General features: G+C 39.4%; 2 protein-coding genes across 4 annotated transcripts in view; both read left to right on the top strand.

The window, feature by feature from the left end:
• Nucleotides 1-24,344, top strand: part of LOC129603358 (uncharacterized) — a 395,454-nt gene that overhangs the window by 18,241 nt on the left and 352,869 nt on the right. The gene's annotated exons all lie outside the window — the stretch shown is intronic.
• nherf1a (NHERF family PDZ scaffold protein 1a) overlaps nt 107-24,344 on the top strand; it is a 49,237-nt gene continuing 24,999 nt past the window's right edge. The window contains exon 1 of one of the 2 annotated variants that reach the window (XM_055504167.1): nt 107-765. In XM_055504167.1, the coding sequence (XP_055360142.1) occupies nt 325-765 (441 nt within the window). In that variant the 5' untranslated portion in view covers nt 107-324. The remainder of the gene's footprint in view (nt 766-24,344) is intronic. The other variant, XM_029133576.3, reaches the window with a different exon arrangement.

The raw sequence follows: 24,344 nt of genomic DNA, 5'->3' as shown, positions 1-24,344 counted from the left end.
TTATATTTATAAATCTTTCCTATGTACTAGTGTGTGGGTTTGTTTTAATGTGAAATTGTCAAGTTTATTTTGGAAGTGCTCATTTTACATGCTACTTCCGCTGATTACGGGACAGTGGCGCTTGGGGGAAAATAAAGACGGAGTGAACAAAGTTTTAGCGGAAGTGCGCGCGGCAGGTGCCACTTTCATATATACTGTACTATATATATGTATACACACACACACACACACACACACACATATATATGAGTTGACTCTTCGTCTTTAAAGAGTTTGGACCGCGGTGTTTCAAGTGTTCGTCGGTGAAAATAGTAAGTGAGAAACATGACAACTCTCCGACCCAGACTGTGTGTGATGGAGAAAGGATCCGGCGGCTACGGCTTCCATTTGCACGGAGAGAAGGGAAAGAGCGGCCAATTCATCAGGCTGGTAGAGCCCGACACCCCTGCCTTTGCGGCCGGACTGCTAGCGGGAGACCGACTGGTATTCGTGAACGGGGAGTGTGTGGACAGCGAGAGCCATCAGCAAGTGGTCTCCAGGATCAGGGCCACCGACGAGACATTGGAGCTTATCGTGGTGGACGCCGATACGGCTGAGCTGCTGAACAAACACAACCTGCGGTGCCGGAAAGAGTTCGTGACGGAGGGGATTCCCCTGCCCAGAGAAAGCGCCCAGACCAACGGCGCCCCGACATCGAGCTACCCAGACCCGCGAGCAAACGTCGACGTGCCCTCGGAGAGGCTAAGTGTCAGCTCCGGCACCAAGGTACAGGTCAAACACGCTACTTTAACTTATCTTATGCCAACAAACGGCGTGAGGTGAAAACTGAACCTTAAACTAACCCCTGTTTATTTGACAATTTAAAAGCAAATAGTACAGCTCCAGTTGGAAATAACAAATTAACACTACACATGGCTATAATAGAGGGAATGGTGGCTTATGGGGCCAGCTCTGCTTATGACCAGGAAGGTTACCTGGAATTAAATCCTCTGCTAAGTAGTCACGTTTGTTGCCAGTTACGGAGACAGGTCCGCTCGTTGTCACATGAATGCCTGTCAGCTCGTCTGGTTCCTGTCCTGAATTCCCCTTCAAGTTTGGCTTGTTGGACCAGTCACTAGGAGCTTTGTCATAGTGATGTATGTGAGCATGACACTAATGATTACAGACACAATCCTGCATAGTTGTGTTAGTGCACGCAGCCCTGGAGCGGCCTCGTGTTGCAGTGTTTGGTAACAGGAAGCCTTATAACATTCCGCGCAAACAAATGCAAAGCAGAGTAATAACTAGTAACTACAGTCGTAGCACGTCCCCCGACTAAGGATTTTTAATCCTGCAGCAAGCTGAAAAAGGTCCGACTGCTCATTTCTATCTGTGTCTGCACATTAAACACAAAAAACGATGTAATTTTATTGTATCATTAAATGTAGAGTAGTATGGGGTGCCGAATGTAAAAGGAGCACCTACTGTATAACTAGTTTTCTCACATTTAACTAAATGACACAACATGTTTTCTCACATTTAGTTAAATGTGAAAAAGTCTAAATGTAAATGTTAAATGTAAATGTTAAATGATAAATATAAATGTTAAATGTGAAATGTAGATGTTAAAGCTCCCTGATCATACAGCTTTTCACTCTAAAGAATATTGGACTTCAATGTCTCAGTAAGGTCTCTGTAAATTTTCATTCCATAAAACCCTTTAGATCGTCCACACTGCCCCTGTCAATATGTGGTTTTCACTCCCCATCAGCAAACGCTGTGTTTTCTGGGCGTGTCGCAAGCAAAGCTGCTCACCACACCTCTGTGCGGAAGCGCATACCTTTTTTTTTTTTTTTTTTTTTTTAAATTGGCTCCATGGATACGAGCCACCGCACGGTTAGGATACTATAGGTGGCAGTAGTGCGACATTGAGAATGCCGCAATCCTCCACAGAAGAAGACCCACTACAGGACTGCACGACATTAGCCAGCTGGTTCGTAGCGTAGTAGAACCATACGTCTACGATCCCGAATCTGACCCTGAAGCTGAAGAGGAGGCTGTTGAAGTCACCACATTTCAGCTGATGCAAGATGTGTCTCATTGGTAATGTCGCATTTACTTCAATTTAATTGATTTATGTAATATACAAAGCGACTAGCGGTTGCTAATGCGTATGCTGAATGGCCTGTGCAGCTTGAATATTCACAACACGACTTACCTGGAAAACTAATAGAAAACACTACTTTAGCTTACATTATACAAATAAATAAGTTTGAGAGCCTAGCTGAAATAATATAAATACATTTCACACTGTTTTCGTCTTACTTGTGCTGCTGCTCTGACATAATTTTATTTACAAAATGTGCATTAATATTTAGAGCAATCACTGCATGACCTACCTGGGAACAAAAAGCATTGGTTCAAATTATATATTGACCTGATGTATTTTTACTGCTTTTAATTATGTTTTTTGATCATTCTTGATAAATCTGACAGTAATATGTCTCTGTATCTGAAGTTGTTACAGGTATCTAGTCTACAGAGGCTAGTGAGCTGGTGCTGGGGATTCCTGGGAATCTGAGTTGCCATCTCTTCATGCCTGGGTTGTAGGTGAAGGCAGAGTGTCCTGATGGATAAAACACTAAAACACTCATTGTATGATGGATGTAGACCACCTGTGGAATAACTCCTTTACCATTTGAGTAAAAATGCGTTTTTTGTGAGTGCAATACTCATTAAAAAAATCTTATTTACATATAATTTATGTTATTTATTTTTGGCCGGTTCACCTTTATAGCTTACCATATTAGAAAGAGAAAAACATGTAATTTCAATACTATAATTTCCTGAATAAAAGTGTTTTCCCTTCAGAAACAGAGTTTAGTGAAATACGTAATAGTTAAAGCCAACTTTATTGTCAACCAAAAAAATGCACCACTACTCCAAAGCTAGAACAAACTGTTACCTTCACACTCCAATGTGCAATGTATAGGTTACTGAGTTAATTAATTTGGGGGTTTAAAGACAGAAGCTTTTGCAGGGCCTTGCTGACGAAATGCATAGAAGTAGGGTAAACAAGGTCCTGGGTAGGGGGTACACTTGGTTATGTTGGAGATTTGTTTCTCCAGCAGGACAGGTATAGTTGTAAATAAATGACCAGGGAGATGTGGTGATCCTTGTTCTCATCACTGTTTGTAAGACTGAGCGGAAGCAGTCCTCTACCAGATGGAAGCTGTGGCTGTCCTCACTATCACCTCATCAAAACAAAAGGTACTGCAATCAGAATTGTAGATTAGTGAAATTTTCAATATTATGTAGGTCAAAACCTTCTCTAATGTAAGAATACACAATACCAGACAAAAAATTAAACCAAACAAGAGGACAGGCCTGTCTGTGCTAAAACAACAGATAAACATTTGTTACAATCCAAATATAAAATCTAAACAGTATATACCAATTAAAATTAAAATCTTCTACTGCCTATCTTACTGTTAGTACATACAAACTTACATACCTTCACTCCTGAGCTGGGAAGCAGATGTCTGTGTACAGTCTGCAGTGATTTCTCTGTTTGACAGCCTCCTTGCATGTGGGCAACTGTTTTTCCTACAGTATAAAAGAGACAATGTTAAATTTACTGTAAATTGTATTGTATATTTTAAAAATAATAGTGACCCACAAAGTCCTCACTTGTTAAACCCTTGGTAAAGTGAATAGACTTTGGTGTTGGTTAAAACACCAAAGAAATGAACTATTTCTATTGGAGGACTTAGGCGCTGCCATGCTCATCTGTTCACGGTGAGTGAGAGGGGGGAAATGGCGGAAGTCTAGTTTTGGTTCGGGATCATTGTGGGGGTGGTGGTTCAGGATTTGCAGGGAGAACTTCCGACCAAGGTGACGACACCTGGGACCCGGTCTCATAGTAGGACGAGGTCTCTCTCTCAATTGGATGAGAAAATTTACGTTTTCAAAATGTGAAAAAAAGGAGGAAATGCATTTCTACCGTGCTCAGTGTGTGTATATGTGACCCATAGAGTCATAGGAACGCTCCAAAATGTCTAAAAAGTGGATTTTGCATGATATGACCCCTTTAAATGTTCGCCAAGTGTAAAACTGAATATTCATGATTGTGCAAGTAGACTCCACCCCTACCCTCAAACAGCGTTGGTCTAAGACCAGAGACGCGAACTCAAACTCCTCAAACTGTGCGCGCCAACCCCGCCCACATCTGATCTGGAAACTTTTTTTTTTAGCCTGGACGTAACTTCGGCTAGCTAGTATAGTTAGCTAACTAATTCTCCACCGGCGCCAAAGAAATATTGTATTTAAACCTACTTAACTCCCCATTAATGGTGTTTACGACAGAACAGCAGTTTGAAGCGGAGCCTCAGCCCGCATACCTGCCGTTACAGCCCGTTCAATCTCTGCTAACAGCAGGGAGTCGGAGCTGGCGGCCATGATGGCTTCGACTTCAGGTTTCTCTCCAGTATTTTCGTGCACCGATCCAGAGTCAGATGTGGGCGGAGCTATGCGTACTGTTTGCCGTGTTTGCGTCACTGATCTAGGATCATAGGGGGTGGAGTCTACTTAAATATTCAGTTCGATCATTTAACATTTAGATTTAACATTTAACATTTAGATTTAACATTTAACATTTAGATTTAACATTTATCATTTAACATTTAACATTTACATTTAGACTTTTAGACATTTAACTAAATGTGAGAAAACATGTTGTGTCATTTAGTTAAATGTGAGAAAACTAGTTATAGGTACTCCTTTTACATTTGGCACCCCATAGAGCAGTTCACTTTTAAAATATTATAGATTATTATGCGTCTTTGCTCGCTAGTGTGCACTAGTGTTTGTTGTCAATTGCCGAAGCTGCTGTTGTCTTTACACAGTGTCCAGGCGAGCTGAGAGACACTGTCCCTCCTCCAGCCAATCCAATACGACAATATAAGTATAATAACATAAAATAGGAATCTATTATCTGTACTTGTTTTCTGGTTTGTTGGTCATGAAGAAAAAATAAAAACAAACTGGATTTTCGTTTCTCCTGATATGAGCGACAAACGGAATTCAAGTGTTGTTGTTTTTTCAACACAAGGCAAAGAGTTGGATTTAAAGCTGATTTATCGTTTAAAGAAAAAAGCAGAGAAAGAAAAACCAAGTTGTTCTCTTCCTATAGCAGCTTTTAGGTTGGTGAACAAACCAAACTCTTAGAATTTACTCAGACTGCAATGACCTATAGTTTGCTCTGACTCTGAATAAAACGTAAGAGCCCGAATGACAGATAATGTGTCCAGATAGAGCTTAACCAGAAATGTATGCATGTGCAAATGTAGGCAACAAGACAATCAGGGAAGTGGCGTCACCGTCTGAAGCAGACAGTGATGTGACCTTCTGTCTATATACAGTATGTCCTCGTTTTCTCGTTTTCCGTTTTTTTCCTCAAAACAAGAAAACGGGAAACGGCTTTAAATCCATTTATTTGTCTAGTTTTGAAAACACTGTTTTCAGCTTGTTTATTCGTTTTTAACACAATGCTTTAGTTAAATGCCGTTTATCACTTTTAAAAGAGAAATGAGAAAACTGTCCGTGTACGTTGTATAGTTTCATTTCCCCGTCCAGAATAAAAGCTGGGAAAACAAGAAAACGAGTCGTTTTAGAACGTTTTAGAACCAGAGGACCTGTTAATGTGTCTGAACACGCAAGAAAGTGAGAAACCTATTTTGAAACACAGTACAACGACGGTAGGAAGCCGGTCCTCAAGGGCAACTTAAGTAATGGATTTATATTTTCCTTTCTAGACAACATCGGCTGAAATCAAGCGAAAAACAGAATTTAATCACAGGACTGTGTTAAAAACGAATAAACGAGCTGAAAACAGTGTTTTCAAAACTAAACAAGTCGTTTAGTTGGAACATACACGGACCGTTTTCTCTTTTCTCGTTATAAAACTGACAAACGGAATTTAATCAAAGCAGCGTGTTAAAACAAATAAACGAGCTGAAAACAGTGTCTTCAAAACTAGACCCGGAATTGGATTTGAAGCTGTTTCCCATTTTCTTGTTTTGAGGAAAAAACAGCTTTTACTCTGGTGGGGAGATCAAACTGTTAGAATGTACATGGACCGTGTTGCCCTGCTGCCCAGACTTTGTTGATTGCACATATTAAGAGAAGAGACACACAGTGTGTTTCCAAATGTTAACGGTTGTACTGGATGACAACGAAAAATAACTCCTTCTGCTCTGCAGCATAAACTACTTTGACCACTTTTAAGGTGTGTGTGAGAACAGTTAAACCAGTAAGATATAGCCAATGTCCTTTAAACGGAAGCTCCAACATTTTACCAGAATGACATTAATCACAATATCTGCAGAAAAACAAACTTTTAATACACAGGCAACACAGTGGATTAGGAACTCGCTCTGCGCCGTAAACACGGCGTCTGATGGTTGGTTGGTTCAGTCGCTAAAGCAAACTTCACATCCCTTCCCCCTATTGGCACAGAGACATGTTAACATAATGTCACCACTTGGTCAATAGGTGTGAAATACTAGCTCCGAGACAAAGAAAAAGCTCCATGGGAGATCGGGCAGCATGATCAGCTGCACCTACGTAGGCTGTGGGACACCAAAACCTTTCACTTGACTTTTTTTAACTGTTCTTCTTATGGTATTTCACACGTCTGGCAGACTACCACTGCTAACTTGTAGAGGATATTATATAACAAAAATAAATAAATTGTATGAAACTCTCTCTATGGTATGCCAGAACGCCAGGAGTCAGCAGATCTCTGACTCGTTAATGCAGCAAGTTGATTGTTCTGCATATATTGATTCTGCATGAGTAATAAGGACTGTTTTACACTTATTTAGCCAAAGACAAAACTCAAAAGAGAGCGGACAATTTGCTCAGCTGCACCTAGTCTGTGGAACACTCTCCCAGAGCACACGAGAACGCCACAGACTGTGAACACTTCGTAAAATGTATTTATTTACCGGAGCTTTCAAAGTCTCCGCCCATATAACGTGGTCTTAGGACAACATCATAGGGGCCAGTGTGGGGGCTGATCGCCACCTATAGGCGAAAAAGACGTGACACACGCTCCAATGTGGTAAAAACAATGTGATACTGCGCTGAAAATGAAAACTGATTGCCGTAGAGGCAGACACTTTTAAGTGCTACAACTGTACGTTGACAGAGAAAGCTGTTGTTGTTTGCTATGCAACAATGCATTTAAATGTAATAGTCATTATAATAAAATCAAAACAAGAAATTATAAACTATTTTATTTAGAATAATATATTTAATACATTTTAAAATACTGCTGGTGCTAATTTTCTTCTTGATTAAATTGTATATATCATGTAATTAATAGTTAATGCTTGTCAAATGCAATGTTTACGGATTTGAACTGTTTGTTCAACTTGTCCATCACTTTAATATACCTACAATGTTGCTTGAAGGTATCTATTTCTGCAGAGATGTGATCCAAAATCTGATATGATCTTTCATACACACAAGAAAACTTGCAAAAGTGTTTATGAACTGTAAACCCTGATTAGTTAACAGAACTCAAAAAAAGCCAACTGATTGCCTCAATGCTTTTAAGTTGATGAATTCTTTTTGATAACTATTAAAGTCAAATTGAAGCCAACTTAAATATTTTTAGTCAATGTTACTCAAAATGTATTTAATTATCACCTTGGATTAAGTTAACAGAACTTAAATTAAAAAGTATACAAACATACAATTTCAAGTTAATGGAACTCAAATATATTGGTGTATGACACTTGATTTTATTTCAAAGAACTTAAACTTAGTTAACTAAGTTAGAATCTAGAATTTAATTAAATTGCAGGACTCAAAACTCATTTTTTGGCAACTCTTCCCCTCAATTATTTTGAGAAACATAACTTAGACAAATATAATAATTAATTATAAATTATTTAAGAACCAAAAGTATATGCAGCTTAGCTATCTGTCAAGTATGATTTAAATATATATTAAATAAACTTACACAACAAACATACAGTTTGCAGAACCTCATGAAATACAGAAATACACTCCAAACAGGAGGCTAACGAAAATCTTCACAGGCTGGTAGTAAACTGTACCACTGACACATGAATGAGAGGAGGGCCACTGCAACATTCACAATCTGTGGTTTATCAGACTCATCCTGCAGGAGAAGCACATATTACAAATTAATCCACAGTGTCTGCAAATATCAGACAGAAAACGCAATTAGAAAAAAAACAACAAAACTTTACACTGTTTTGTTAAGGTCAGATACTGTAGCAAGGTATGGAAAAAACATCTGTCAATCAAGCAATGTAGTATCAACAAAGGTAAGAATGAAAACATGTTTACAACTGAAAATATAGTGGTGCTGTTGATTATTTGAAGATACTCACTGCACCTTTTACAAAAATGAGAGACTTACTCAAATACACAAGAAGGGCATGGAGAGCAGCAGGATCTCTGAAGTCAATGTCATGCCGTTGACAGTGACATTCACTGAAAACCGATGTATCCTGTTAAAACTCAAAATTCAAAAATAATCCTAAAATATTCAAAAGCTTCTTTGAATTAGCGAATGTGTGCAACAATTAGTTTAGCCCATTAATGGTAATATCATCTGTTCACCTGCGAATCATGGACTTCCAGCCAAAGCATCTGCTCTCTTTCTAGTCTTTTTGCCTAAATAAGGCCATTAGTCGAGGAATATGGCGGTCAAGATCACCATAAAATATGCTAGGAGGGTTCTGGTTTGAGTTGTTGGAACTCTGCGTACACCTGCATGTAAAAACACACGAACGAGGCCCTACAGAAATATAAGTCAGTCAGTTCAAAACATTTGAAACTGTTTCTTACCTATAGATTGTATTAGTCTTTGATTAAAGTGGGTAATTTCACACTTCAACACTTAATCATGTTGGGATTTCTTGACTCCAAACTCATTACCAAGTCCCAAATGGAAATGGTTTTCCTAAAGTCAAAAATAAACAGTTAGAATCTATTCAATTCAATTTTACTTATATAGCGCCAAATGACAACAAGGTTATCTCAAGGCACTTTACAAGGTAACGTTTAAGACCTTACACGGCTAAACCCAACAGATCCCACATAGAGGAAGACTTTAATGACAATTTGACATCAGCAGTGGAGAGGTAAAACTCCCTCTCTAACAAGGAAGAAACCTCCAGCAAGACCAGGCTGGATGTGGGCGGACATCTGCCTTGACCGGTTGGGGTGATAGACAGAGAGAAAAGCACAGCAACAACAACAAGCAACAAGTGGGGGGAGGGAGAGAGGGAGATGCACAACTACTGAAGAGAAAAAGACAAGGTTAGTTAAACATGGAACAATGATGGTAGGTTATTGGATAGAAGAGATATAAGGAAACAGAGGAGCTTAGTGTATAAAATAAGTCCCCCAGCAGTCTATGTCTATTGCAGCTTAACTAAGAGATGGTTCATGTGACTAGCAGTCATTGTCAGTGACCTGAACCATCTCTAACTATAAGCATTATCAAAAGGGAAGGTTTTAAGCCTGATCTTAAAGGTGGAGAGTTTGTCAGCTTCTCAAACCTGAACAGGGAGCTGGTTCCACAGGAGAGGAACTTGGTAGCTACATTAAAAGCTCTGCCTCCCATTGTATATTTAAAGACTTTAGGAACCACAGTAGCCCAGCGCTCTGAGAATAAAGTGTTCTGCTGGGAAAATAAGGAACTATGAGGTCTTTGAGATAAGAAGGAGCGTTATCATTAAGTGTGTTGTAGGTGAGTAGGGGAATTTTACATTTCACATGCAGGCAGTGCAGAGAAGCTAATGTAGGAGAAATGTGATCTTTCTTTGTAAGTTCCATCAGAACATTGGCAGCATTTTGAATAAGCTGTAGGCTTTTTAAGAAGCTGTTTGGACATCCTATGAGTAAGGTGTTACAATAGTCCAGCCTAGAGGTAACAAATGCATGAGAGGACATTGGTAGCTAAAAGCTCTGCCTCCTGGTCACAGAACAGTACTGGACTAAGCACAAAACCCTGTGGTACTCCAAAGCTAATTCTTGTCCATATGGAGGATTTGTTGTTAACATAAACAAACTGGAATCTGTTCAACAAGTAGGATTTAAACCATTGCAGTACTGGTTCTTTGATTCTGATGCCATGTTCTAATCTCTGTGATGGAATGTTATGATCAAATGTATCAAATGCAGCACTAAGATCTAACAGAACAATGATGGAAACTAGACCATTGTCTGAAGCTACAGTAAGAGAAGATCATTAGTGACTCTGACCAAAGCTGTTTCTGTGCCATGATGTTTTCTAAATTCTGACTGAAAATCTTTGTACTGGTTATTCCTACTCAGGTGGTCAGATAATTGTTTAGCCAGGATTTTTGGGGCCTATAGTTGGCTAGTTCTTCAGGGTCCAGAGTAGGCTTTTTCAATAAAGGTTTGACCACAGCCACATTAAAAGCCTGTGGTACATAGCCTATATGTACAGACTGGTTGATTTGATTTAATTTAATATCCATTTATTATGGATGAGCTGATTAAAGGTAGAACTTCTTTGAGTAATCTGGTTGGGATTGGGTCTAAAAGATAAGTGGACGAATTGGATGAGTTAACTCCATATGAGTTATGGGGGGAAAGCTCTAGAAGTAAAACAGAGGACTTGGTCAATTTATTAAAGTTGTTGGATCTAAACAGTGATTTCTGTCATTTGGAGGAAGTCGCCGATGAATGACTTTCCTAATAGTGATAATGTTATTTGGTAAAGTTGTTCATAAAGTCATTGCTGCTGAGATTTAAGGGGATAGTAGGCTTAACACAGCTATGACTCTTACTCAGCCTGGCTACAGTGCTAAAAAGAAACCTAGGGCTGTTTTTGTTTTCCTCAATTAAGGAGGAATAACTGCTAGGCTTCTAGCAGCACAAAGTCCTTTTTATATTATTAGACTGTCCTTCCGTGCAAAGCAGTTTACATTTATTTTGTTGGAATGACACTGCCTTTCTAGTTGTCTGGTCCTATGCTTTAGGCTGGGGACCTCCGAGTTATACCATGGAGCTAACCTCCTCTGATTTACTGCCTTTTTCTTCAGAGGAGCCACTGTGTCTAACATTTTACGTAGAGAAGCTGCATCATCATGCACAAGACAATCAACCTGTTCATAAGGATTAAGGTGACTGTCTCTGTGTAGCTACAAGACGAGACTATAAGATGAGGCAAAAGATTATGGAATCATCTGCTTGAATCTGGCAACAGCGTCATCAGATAAACATCTGCTATAGTACGATAGATCTTCAAGATCTAAATCTTGAAAAGTGTACATATTGAAGGCCTCTCCCAGAGCGCTTCTTCTTCTTCTTCCTGGGTGGTCTTTTTAGCTGACTTCTTGTTATGCCTTCCCCCATGTTGTGGGTCCATTGCAGTCCCTGAGGCAATTGTACATGAGTTCTGCTTTATCACTGTGGGGGCACTGGCTCATTAGGTCTGCCTTTGGGTGTTGGTGGGTTTTCCTTTCAGGGCATCTTAAGGGACATGGACTATTAAGTTGTTTGGTCTTATTAGACTGACTTTCTACAAGTAGACTGACATGGCCCAGGTTGTTTCTCTCTGCTACTGTTGCCTCCCCTGGAAGGTGGTCATCTCTAAGATTCACAGCATATGGCCTCCTGACTCAGTTGCTGGGTGTGTCTTGTCATTTGCTGGATGGTGACCAGGTCCCACTTGTCATTCTGGTTTCACTGGTGGCATGCTTGCCCACAGTTATGCAGAGTTAAGCTAGATTATTAACACATGTATGCAACATTATTAAACATCCAAACAGAGTGGACTTCAAATAAATTATTTTTACTATAATATATTGTCATGTCTAATGATAATAATAATAGAATGATAAGATAATAATAGAAAGAAGTATAAATTTTTAACTGTACAATTTAGATCATATTTCAGTATTTCATATTTTTATTTTAGTGGTAGGTTAACAAATTCTGCACCATGTATAAAATACACTCCCAACCCTTTCCAACACTATTACATTTTTAGCCTATTAGACATTGCTTCTGGAATCCTCCTGTACTTCACCTCTAACCCTGTAACACCTTCATGCTGGGTCCTGAAACAACATTAGATTAGATTGTCCTCGGGAGAGAGAGAGAGGCATGAAGCAGTGCCAGTGGGCGATAAGTGATGTAAAGAGGTAGTAAATTGAACATTTATCCATAATATCTAGCTCGTCACATGCTTTTATAATCTGTTTGAGTGTATATTTACTAGTACAGAACAGATGAATATCTGGTAACGTATACAGCAAATGTGTTGTTCGTGCCAAATACTATGGGTTGTAAGGTGATTGTCTGAGGTGTAGCTTTGCAAATGGATACTGTGGTGTATTTGTACATGTTTTCTTTTTCATATTTGCAATAAATTCCCTGGTGGAGAAAGCGGTATACACCTCTACAGTTCAGAATTCCAGTGGTACACTTTGTTCATTACTACCATCCTTATTAACAACCACCAGTTATATGGTACTCGTCATAAATGTTCTATCCGAAGGTTCAACCTTTACCCTCCAGATTACTCACTCACTCACGCACATTTCAGCAATGATCAACTATGGCTATTTCATAAAAACTCCCAGATCACTGCATTGTGATTTGCTAAGTGTCAGTGTGTGACTCATGCAACTGCTGAGGCTGTAGTTAATGTTAAGAATGATTTACAGATACCTGCTGATTGCTGAGAACGTTCAACAGATACATCTGCCTTTATGTTTTTTTAAGGTGGGAAGCATACACTCAAAGAAATGAGTTGTTGGATTTACTTAACTGGGTTATGTCAACCGGTCCCACACGATGCAGTTGCTTAAATAGAAATAAAAATGGACAAATAAATCCAACAACATGCTCTTAAGTTATTTGAACTTAACATTATTAAGTAAATGCTACCGCATGGAATTATGTTCAGTCAACATGTTACTATTACATTGAGGCAACATGATCCTATACTATGTTCAGTGTACTTGTACACCTGTGTGTACAAGTACAATGTGTACACACAAAAATGTGTACCTAACACATTTTTGTCCAATTTATTAAAATTTAAAAATAAAAAAAAAATTTTTAGGGTTCTCATTGTAACTAATCCCCATGGCGGATCGCTCCTCTAGTTCTTTATTTGAGACCCTCTGCCCTTCACGAAACAATCCTCTCTACGGATTTGAACTCACAACCTCTTAATCAACAGATCACCTTACCTGACTTTCGATAAAGTGCTTCAATCAGAAATTTACTACAATTGTTAAATTCGTCTGAATCATCCAGATGGCAAATGCGAAACAAAAACGCTACCAACAAAATTTATTAGTTGATACAAAAATACAGCACATGCAAAATGATAAATAATTGCTTTTAAAGTGCTCAAACTCTAAAGAAATAAAATTTGGGTTTTGTTAGCATTACACTGTTGTATTACGTTAAAACTGCGAAGAAAGGTTAATTTTAGTGAGGAAAACCAAGGCTGTTATGTTGAATCAACGTAATATTGTGTGTTTTCAACGATACATAATACTGTTAATTTAAACCAACATAACTCAGTCGTTTAAAATGGCACGAACGGCATTGCGTAATTACTGGGAAAGATTTGAAAGCGGCATCCAGTGCAATGCGCATGCGTGCCTATAATCACGGAAAGTTTGTTGGGACATTCGTTACTTCATTCAATCCCGGTCGTGCGTTTTTAGACGAAAGAGCTATGTTGGTTCAAATTAACAGTATTATGTACCTTTGAAAACAAATATTATTACGTTAATTCAACATAACTGCCTTGATTTTCCTCACTAAAATTAACCTTTCTTCGTAATTTCAACGTAATACAACAGTGTAATGCTAACAACACCCAAAGTTCATTTTTTTGAGTGTAGGTGCATGTGGATTTAATTATACACAGGTCCTACTCAAAGCCATCGGGTGTTCACTGGAGTGTCTCCTGGGGCTGTATAATAGAGAAAAGAAAATACAAATGAAAACAATATTCATTATATTGTACCATTTGAAAAGTGTTCCTACGAAGTTGATCAGCTGCTTTCAGCAGCAAAAATTACAGAAAAGATGACCGTACACCCATCAAGTTTTAAAAAAGAGAGTTCTGTATACATGTAATTGTATACATGTAATTGTAATTACATGTATATTAATAACGAAATAAACGGAATGTAAAGTAAAATGCTTTGAAGAGTTTTGTGTCTACATGAAAGCGTCTGGTCAACTTTGTCAACATGTGGCTCCAGTAAGTGGGGGAATAACGGGCCAAAGCAACAGGCTGTTGTAAGAGGAGGCTGTAGCAGAGTAACACAGGTCTTTGTCCTGTATGTTAATGCGCCCAGCCCCCACAGTCAGCACTTACCTTTGCTACGGGACTGATAGCCCCGCCCACTTTTATTAATCAGACACATATAAAAGTGGGAATAACGAAATAAACGGAATGTAAAGTAAAACGCTTTGAAAAGTTTTGTCTACATCAAAGCGGGCAAATCACATGTGAACTTTTAATTTTTTTTTGTAAATAAAAATAATGTTTTCCCTGTTCAAACCTGGGGAATAAAAACGATTCTGATTCTGAAAGCGGCTGATCAACTTCGTAGGAACACATTTCATATGGTACAGGTGAAAGGGACACTAACAACCCAACGCAGCCGAGGCTGTAGCAGGCAGAGAAACGCAGATCTTTGTCCTGCATGTTGATGCGTGTTTTCCCTTCCCCCAGTGTCCCCGCTCTGGGACGTGATGGCCCCGCCCACTTTCATTCAACAGACGGACATGAAAGAGGGAATAATGAAATAAACAGCTGGTTAACTTTGTAGGAACACGGCTATAACTTTGCAATGACTTTATGTGCAGGTGAAATGAGTAATAACGGAATATAAAACGCGCTTTCAAGCGTTTTCTGTTTATATTTTTTATTGCACATTTGTTAAAACTTGATGGGTGTACTGTAATCTTTTCTGTAATTTTTGGTGACGTTACAGTGCAAACAATATTTGAACTATTTATTTTGTAAATAAACAAAGCTTCGCCACATTTGAAAAGGATCCTCTACGAACGAAACCTCTACTGTAATTTTTTTTAATTTTTTTTCCATTTTAATCGCGTTATCACCTCATTTTCAAGAGTGTGTGTTACGTCTTTTTGGCCTGTAGGTGGCAATCGGCTTTGGTATTTCATCATTGTCATTTGGCCCATGAGACACATCACTAATATTATTTAGTGCATGCATTGAGAATGTATTCTGGTCGTCTGTGGCAGACGATTATAGAATTTAGTATGGTAGTATTTACAAGTTACGGCAAATAAGCAGCTGCACGCTGCTGACCGAGCTGCGGTGCGTGCTCCCACGTGCAGCGTTTGATTTGTAGCAGAGAAGATTCTGGCAGACGCGGTTTGAATGTGCGTTCGCTGTTGACAGGATGCTGGTGAAATGCGTTTACATATGCATTTAAATATTAATATGTAATTATGGAGGAAATCATAATCCGTCATGCAGTCGAACCTTGGTGGGAGCAGTGTTCCGATTTTAATTTCGGAAAGGACAAGGTTGGTATTTCATTATTATGATTTGGCCCATGAGGAGATGACAAATGATAAAAAAATAAATCTTCTGAGCTGTGTGAGGAAATATGTCAGTTTTTAAAGTTAAGGGAAAGAGATTTTCTTTTAAAACTGAGTTAATGATGAAGATGGTGCATGTCATTACAGAAGGCTCCGTTGCATTGGGGGCTTTTAAAAATAAATTATTCCTGTGGGAGAATCAGATTTTGCAAATAAATCTGAGCCATTTTCCTCTTAAACAGTGAACATGCAGATCTCTATCGCTGTGTTCCCATGTGCAGTCCTACATAGGTACACGCATGTATTGAGTTCAGCCAGGGATTTTATGTGCTGGAGTTTTTTACCCAGCTGTAGGTGGTGAGATGTTTCTGTGAGTTCATCACGTCCCTTCCCCACGGACAGGCGCATTTGTATGATAATGTTTTCTCATCTTGGGTGAAAGTTCTGTTGAAAAACACATCGAACCTTTACCAGCCTCCCTTGAATAACATCTATGAACTGCAGTAGTACTTCATTAATTGCTCTTGATTATTATTTTAATAAGCGCCAATTGTGGACAGGCACAGAGATCTACTTGTTTCACTTATTTAGTCTTACCTACCTGTCTGTAGAAACACTCGGTCAGTGAGCCGCCAAATGTTTTTGGTCAAATCAAGTGTGGATTGATAATGTGTATATAATGCCAAAAAACGTGTATTTTGAGTTCAATACACTATATCCAATATATTTTCTACCACTTAGTCCCATGCGGGGGTGCTGGATCACAGCTATCTATGTGTGAGAGGCGGGGTACACCCTGGACAGGTTGCCAGTCCATCACAGGGCAACACACACAGACAGACAATCATTCACACACACACTCACACCTACAGGCAATCTAGAGTGACCAATAAACCTAACGCATGTTTTTGGACCATGGGACGAAGCCAGAGAACTGGGAGAGAACACGGGGAGAACATACAAAATCCACACAGAAAGGCACCTGGTCCGCCCCGGGAATCGAACCCTTCTCGCAGTGAGGTGGGTACTGAGGCTACCCACTGCACCACCCTTCGGCCCCAGTCAATACACTATATGCAATATTCATTTAACATTAATTTAAGCGAAAGCAAATTTTTTTTCACTATTTTCAAATTAAATTAAAAAAAAAAAAACTGACCACTGAAAAGACATTCAAAAAAATCTATTCTTGTTGTACTTTATTTTAAATTCAAAATCAGAATTTACCGGACTGTTCCAATAGCAGGGAGACTGTGGGGGAAAGGCTCCCCCATTCATTTAAAACATGAAGTGACGTGATGGAGGTGCTGTATGTACTGTAAAAGGCAGAAACACTACCTCTGCTAAACAACCTTTTTCCAGCGAAACTGTGAGAGTAATCACAAAATGAACCACATGTTGGTGTGAAATCTATGTTTGAGGACATAAAACTATATCCACCATTCTGCTGTAAGCGGTGACATCACTGATCTAAACCTTACTCCCGCAGTTTTGAGCAGACACAGTACAGTAAATATGTAGGAACAAACATGTAGATGTAATATCTGCTGAGTTCTTTAGTCATGTCACAGAGTTCAACAGTTACGATCGTCGGCTGTAGTAATTTGGAATGCGCTCTATGTCTCTATGTCTTTACTTGTCACTCCAATTATATTACTATTAAATACAACATTAATAATTTTATTTTTTAAAGCACAACCCAAAATCATGGAAAAATGTGAAGCCAATATATTGTATCAGATGTTAGAGCGATGGGTGTGGACGTATTCTTAAGAGACGCCTGCAATTTAATTAACTCAATTAATGAATAATCAGACTGGCCACATCAGGAGACTCATTTAGTCACCAGTTATCACTGCTCCATCTGGTGGATTCATCAGGCCTGGGGGTGATTTAGGGGGTGTGGAAGTGTATCATCATTTGGGGCATCACCAGCTTTGTCATACCTAGCTTTCTCTTCATTGGACAGTGTTATCAAAGAAAAACTGAAATATCATATGGTCATAAGTATTCAGACCCTTTGCTGTGAAATTCTGCTGCACTTATGCACTAATGCATAATCCTTAAATTGAAGGCGTTTGGGATGACCAGAACCCTTCCTAGAGCTGGCCGTCCAGCCAAACTGAGAAATCGGGTGAGAGGAGCCTTGGTGAGAGAGATAAAGAAGAACCCAAAGATCACTGTGGCTGAGCTCCAGAGATACAGTTGGGAGATTGGAGAAAGTTGTAAAAGTCAACCATTACTGCAGACCTCCACCTGTCAGGGCTTTATAGCAGAGTGGCCCAACGAAAGCCTCTCCTCAGTGCAAGAGACATGAAAGCCCGCATGGAGTTTGCTAAAAAACACCTGAAGGACTCCAAGATGGTGAGAAATAAGATTCTCTGGCCTTTTTTTCTTTTTTGGCCTTAATTCTAAGCTGTATGTCATGGCCATGGCAGCATCATGGGGATGTTTTTCAGCTGTAGGAACATGACGACTGCTTGTAATCGAGAGAAAGATGAATGTGGCCAAGTACAGGGAAACCATCTCTAGAGTGCTCAGGACCTGAGATTGGGCCGAAGGTTCACCTTCCAACAAGACAATGACCCTAAGCACATAGCTAAAATAATGAATGAGTGGCTTCAAAACAACTCCAACACTGTTCTTGAATGGCCCAGCCAGAGCCCTGACTTAAACCCAATTGGGCATCTCTGGAGAGACCTACCAACGTTTACCATACCACTTGACAGAACTGAAGAGGATATGCAAAGAGGAATGGCAGAGGATTCCCAAATCTAGGTATGAAAAACTGTTTCATCATTCCCAAAAAGACTCATGGCTGTATTAGCTCAAAATGGTGCTTTTACTAAATACTGAGTAAAGGGTCTGAATACTTATGACCATGTGATAGTTCAGTTTTTTTGTAATAAATCTGCAAAAATGTCAACAATGGTGTGTTTTTTCTGTCAATATGGAGTGCTGTGTGTACATTAAAGCTCCCTGATCATACAGCTTTTCACTCTAAAGAATATTGGACTTCAATGTCTCAGTTAGGTCTCTGTAAATTTTCATCCCATAAAACCCTTTAGATCGTCCACACTGCCCCTGTCAATATGTGGTTCTCACTCCCCATCAGCAAACGCTGTGTTTTCTGGGCATGTCACAAGCGAAGCTGCTTACCACACCTCTGTGCGGAAGCGCATACCTTTTTTGTTGTTTTTTTATTTTTTTTATATTGGCTTCATGGATACAGGCCACTGCATGGTTAGGATACTATAGGTGGAAGTAGTGCGACATTGAGAATGCAATCCACTGCAATCCTCCACAGAAGAAGACCCACTACAGAACTGCACGACAATAGCCAGCCAGCTGGTTCGTAGCGTAGTATAACCATACGTCTACGATCCCGAATCTGACCCTGAAGCTGAAGAGGAGACTGTTGAAGTCACCACATTTCGGCTGATGCAAGATGTGTCTCATTGGTAATGTCGCATTTACTTCTATTTAATTGATTTATGTAATTTGCAAAGCGACTAGCGGTTGCTAATGCGTATGCTAAATGGCCTGTGCAGCTTGAATATTCACAACACGACTTACCTCACTGCATGACCTACCTGGGAACAAAAAGCATTGGTTCAAATTATATATGGACCTGATGTATTTTTTATTTTTTAATTATGTTTTTGATCAATCTTGATAAATCTGACAGTAATATGTCTCTGTATCTGAAGTTTTTACAGGTATCTAGTCTACAGAGGCTAGTGAGCTGTTGCTGGGGATTCCTGGGTTGAAGAATCTGAGTTGCCATCTCTTCATGCCTGGGTTGTAGGTGAAGGCAGAGTTTCCTGATGGATAAAACACTAAAACACTCATTGTATGATGGATGTAGACCACCTGTGGAATAACTCCTTTACCATTTGTGTAAATATGTGTTTTTTGTGAGTGCAATACTCATTAAGATTTTTTTTTAATTTATATATAATTTATATGCTTTTTATTTATGGCCGGTTCAACTTTATAGCTTACTGTATTAATATTGAAAGTAAATGTTTTTCTCTTTCTATGATTTTCTGAATAAAAGTTTTTTCCCTTCAGAAATAGAGTTCAGTGAAATACATAATAGTCAATTTTGTTGTCAACCAAAAAAATGCACCACTACTCCAAAGCTAGAACAAACTGTTACCTTCACACTCCAATGTGCAATGTATAGGTTACTGAGTTAATTAAGAAGTCTAGGGGTTTAAAGACAGAAGCTTTTGCAGGGCCTTGCTGACGAAATGCATAGAAGTAGGGTAAACAGTCCATGTGCTGGGTAGGGGGTACACTTGGTTATGTTGGAGATTGTTTCTGCAGCAGGACAGGTATAGTTGTAAATATATGACCAGGGAGATGTGGTGATCCTTGTTCTCATCACTATTTGAGAGACTGAGCAGAAGCAGTCCTCTACCAGATGGAAGCTGTGGCTGTCCTCACCATCACCTCATCAAAACAAAAGGTACTGCAATCAGAATTGTAGATTAGTGAAATGTTCATTATTATGTAGGTCAAAACCTTCTCTAATGTGAGAATACACAATACCAGACAAAAAATTAAACCAAACAAGAGGACATCTGTGCTAAAACAACAGATAAACAGTTGTTACAATTCAAATATAAAATCTAATCAGTATATTCCAATTAAAATTAAAATCTTCTACTGCCTATCTTACTGTTAGTACATACAAACTTGCATACCTTCACTCCTGAGCTGGGCAGCAGATGTCTGTGTACCAACAGTCTGCAGTGATTTCTCTGTTTGACAGCCTCCTTGCATGTAAGTAACTGGGATGTGCCTCCCTACAGTATAGAAAAGAAATTGTTAAATTTACTGTAAATTGTATTGGTCCTACAAATATAATGGCTATGGTACACAAGCTATAGGTAACTGACCAGATAAGCAGCAGTTATTGTAGAGATGTAACTAATTAGCAACTAAGCTTGCAACACAACAAAGTAATCATTCCAACTAATCATGCTAGAATTTGATAGAACAATGACATAACCCCTAATCACAAGTTGATTTAGGCTGTGACATAGGACGGGGTAATAACAAATATAACCGCATTCATCTGCAGTTTCTTTTTGTAGCGATCGACCAGCTGTAGCTCTAAAGTGCAAGGGCCTAAAGGCATGCTAACGGCTAACGCAACACAACAGGAGCGGCAGCACGTCAACAGGACAAAAGCTCGATCCACCGCTCCCTGCCTGTCACCGATTGAAGGCCCATTGCTATTAGCTGTTCCCCACACAGGTGTGTGATTGCGCCAACTCAGAGTAGCACATTTGAAAGGGACAAAGGCTCGGTTGACTCGCTGTAGCTGTTAGCAACGCTAGCGATTAACTTGTCTCACATGTGGGTTACCACATTTTAAAAAGACCAACTAACATATTAAGACATAACAAGTATCAAGCACAAACTAACTACAGCGAGCTAGATCCACCGCTTCCTGCCTGTCGCCGCTGGAAGGGCGATAACGATCAGCTGTTTCCCCCAGGTGTATGCGATTACACAAAAGACCAAAAGCTGGAACCACCGCTCCCTGCCCGTAGCCGCTCGATGCTGATAGTCATTAGCTTTTCTCCACACAGGTGTGTGGGTGCAGGAGCCCACATGAGCACATTTGAAGGGGACAAAGTCTCGATCAGCTAATCACGGCTGTAGCCGTTAGCATAGGTAGCTAACTAACTAACTCGCCTCGCACATAGGTTACTACATTTTAAACAGACAAATTAGCATTTTAAAACATTATAAGTATCAAGCATTTACTTACTTCAGTGAGTGAATGACGGACTGTAGGAATAGATCCTTTTTTTCCAACGGGAGCCGTGAAACAAATCCAGCATTGTACGCACCCTCATTTGAAATGCACATACGTATAAATACTGAGGCAGTGTTTCTGGCACTGGTCCGTTAAAATAAAAGTGACCTACAAGGTCCTCACTTGTTGATCCATTGGTAAAGTAAAGAGACTTTGGTGTTGGTTAGAACACCCAAGAACTGAACTATTTCTATGGGAGGACTTGGGTGCTGCTGTGCTCGTCTGTTCATGGTGAGTGATAGCGGGGAAATGGCGGAAGTCCAGTTTTGGTTCGGGATCATTGTGGGGGTGGTGGTTCAGGATTTGCAGGGAGAACTTCCTACCAGTGTGACGACACCTGGGACCCGGTCTCATAGTAGGACGAGGTCTCTCTCTCAATTGGATGAGAATATTTACGTTTTCAAAATGTGAAAAAAGGAGGAAATGCATTTCTACCGTGCTCAGTGTGTGTATATGTGACCCATAGAGTCATAGGAACGCTCCAAAATGTCTAAAAAGAGGATTTTGCATGATACGACTCCTTAATGAGGGGAAAAAACAACTTAAAATAATTTTAGCAAATAGCTATAACAAACTAAAAAATGTCTGAATACTTTCCGTACCCACTGTACAGTATGTGCAGACTAGTAAATCAGAACAATGTGGAATTACTATATTCATAAAGAAGCCTGGGTTAAATTAAACTGAGAAAAACACTTTCTACACTGCTGTTGTGGGCTTTACTTTACCATATCAGTACATACTGAGAAGAAATCTTTTCAATCATTATTTTACAATTTACTCATGTTATAAGTGCTGAGTAACATTAGTATTGATTAGAATCAAATATATAATAGTGAACAGTTTCATTGCATATGTGTGGAAGTCACTTTATTAGATGTGTTGAGGATATGCCAGGAGCACAAATTATAACAAAAAAAAGTCATTTCTTAAGAAATTACGTGGGAGAGCTGTTCTGTTGCCGAAAAGATGCCAAACGCTGATGAAGCTGCTGATGTCGCAAGGTTGACTAGGGCAAAACGATGAAAACGACAAAACGTTGACAAAAATTAAAACGATGACAGCGATTAAAAAGATGACGATTAAAAAGATGACCAATGGGAAAAAATTACAAGATTAAAAAGATGACAATGATTAAAAAGTTGACCAAGGTAAAAATATGTCAAAGATTAAAAAGTTGACCAAGGTGCATTGTTGAGGATCATGAAAAAGCTGACTACCTTTTAAATTTGAAAGGATTTGAAGCAAGTATTTGTAATAATTGCTTAACTGTGTAATAGTTTAATAACTAGTCATAATTAACCAGTCAGAACCAAAAATCTTGCCATTTAAGGTAATAAATTACATTGGTGCTTTTATTTTGAAAGAATTTAGAGGTTGTGTGAGTGATTACTAAACTATAAAAAATCATTAAATGCTCATAATTTATCATTTAAAAACAAAAAAAGCCTTATCAAAACAAAATATTTAATTATTTGGCTTGGTGCCTTTATTTTGAAAGGATTTAGAGGAAGTGTGTGCTAAATTACTACACAATCCAATAGTGTAGTTGAATAATCAGTAATAAGCATGGAACTGCTGTGTACACTGAGCATAAGGAGTTTGACCTCTCAATCAAATCTGCAGCCATGGAGACGAAAGGCAGGAAAATCAGGCTCACTGTGCTTTTTTGAAAGTTTCAATGCTGTTAAATATTGCTTATTCCAGCAAAACCGTAATAGTTATGACAGAAATAATTTCACTTTATGAATCCCAAGGCTTCAATGAGCAACTGGTTTGAATTTTATGTTTGAGCACTCAAGATTGCGGTCACACTCACGATTTCAAAATGTGTCTCCTTCCGCATTTTTCCCCAAACGTCTGACGAAAATGATCATTAGAGTCTATGGGTGAAATTTAGTTGAAATGCAATTTCTACACCAAAGTATGACGATGATAGACGCTGATGAAAAGAGGGATTTTTACAAAAAGTTGAACGATGAGGAAAGGATAGGAAAAGGCACAGTGAATGCTTCCATGCTGAATGTATTGCTGAAGAATTGCTGAAAATAGCTGAAACATTTAAAACATATATGAAAGGTAGCTCAAGCACATAAAGTATAAATGAATGTATCTGATCAGGGTGTTATTTAAACAGAGCTGAATATTTGTAAAAGAAGCTGAAGCAGTTGAATTTCAAATGAAGGAAAGTTCAAAGAGATCTGCTAAAATTCAAGAAACGGTAAAATGAAGGAAGTATGTAAAGGATTGCTGAATTTCATGAAATATAACTAAATGTATTAAAACAGATCCATCTGCAGGAGGAACCGTAGGTGGCCGGTGCAAAGTGGAATGGGCAGCAGTCGAAGGCGGGAGCCTAGGCGACCCAATCCCTGGACAACCAATCTGGCTATTGGGACATGGAATGTCACATCACTGGGGGGGAAGGAGCCTGAGCTTGTGCAGGAGGTCGAGCGGTACCGTCTAGAAATAGTCGGCTCACCTCCACACACAGCCTGGGCTCTGGAACCCAACTCTTTGAGAGGGGCTGGACCCTCTTCTAGTTGCCTGCGGTGAGAGGCGGCGGGCTGGTGTTGGCTTGCTCATAGCTCCCCAGCTTAGTCTCCGGTGCCTTTTCTTGGTGGTAAGGAGTACTTTGAGCATCTCCTAAACTCCTTCGACATGCCTTCTGCTGAGGAAGCAGAGGCAGGGGACTCAGAGGCGGACTCGCCCATCACCCAGGCTGAGGTCACCGAGGCAGATCCGTCCTGAGTACCTCAAGTCTCTGGATGTTGTGGGGCTGTCTTGGTTGACACGCCTGTGCAACATCGTGTGGACGACAGTTCCTCTGGACTGGACAACCAGGGTGGTTGTTCCTCTTTATAAAAAGGGGGACAGGAGAGTGTGTTCCAACTATAGGGGGATC

Source organism: Betta splendens, chromosome 19 (assembly GCF_900634795.4).
Source record: "Betta splendens chromosome 19, fBetSpl5.4, whole genome shotgun sequence".
NCBI lineage: Eukaryota > Metazoa > Chordata > Actinopteri > Anabantiformes > Osphronemidae > Betta > Betta splendens.
This window is presented reverse-complemented; position numbering and strand designations above follow the sequence as displayed.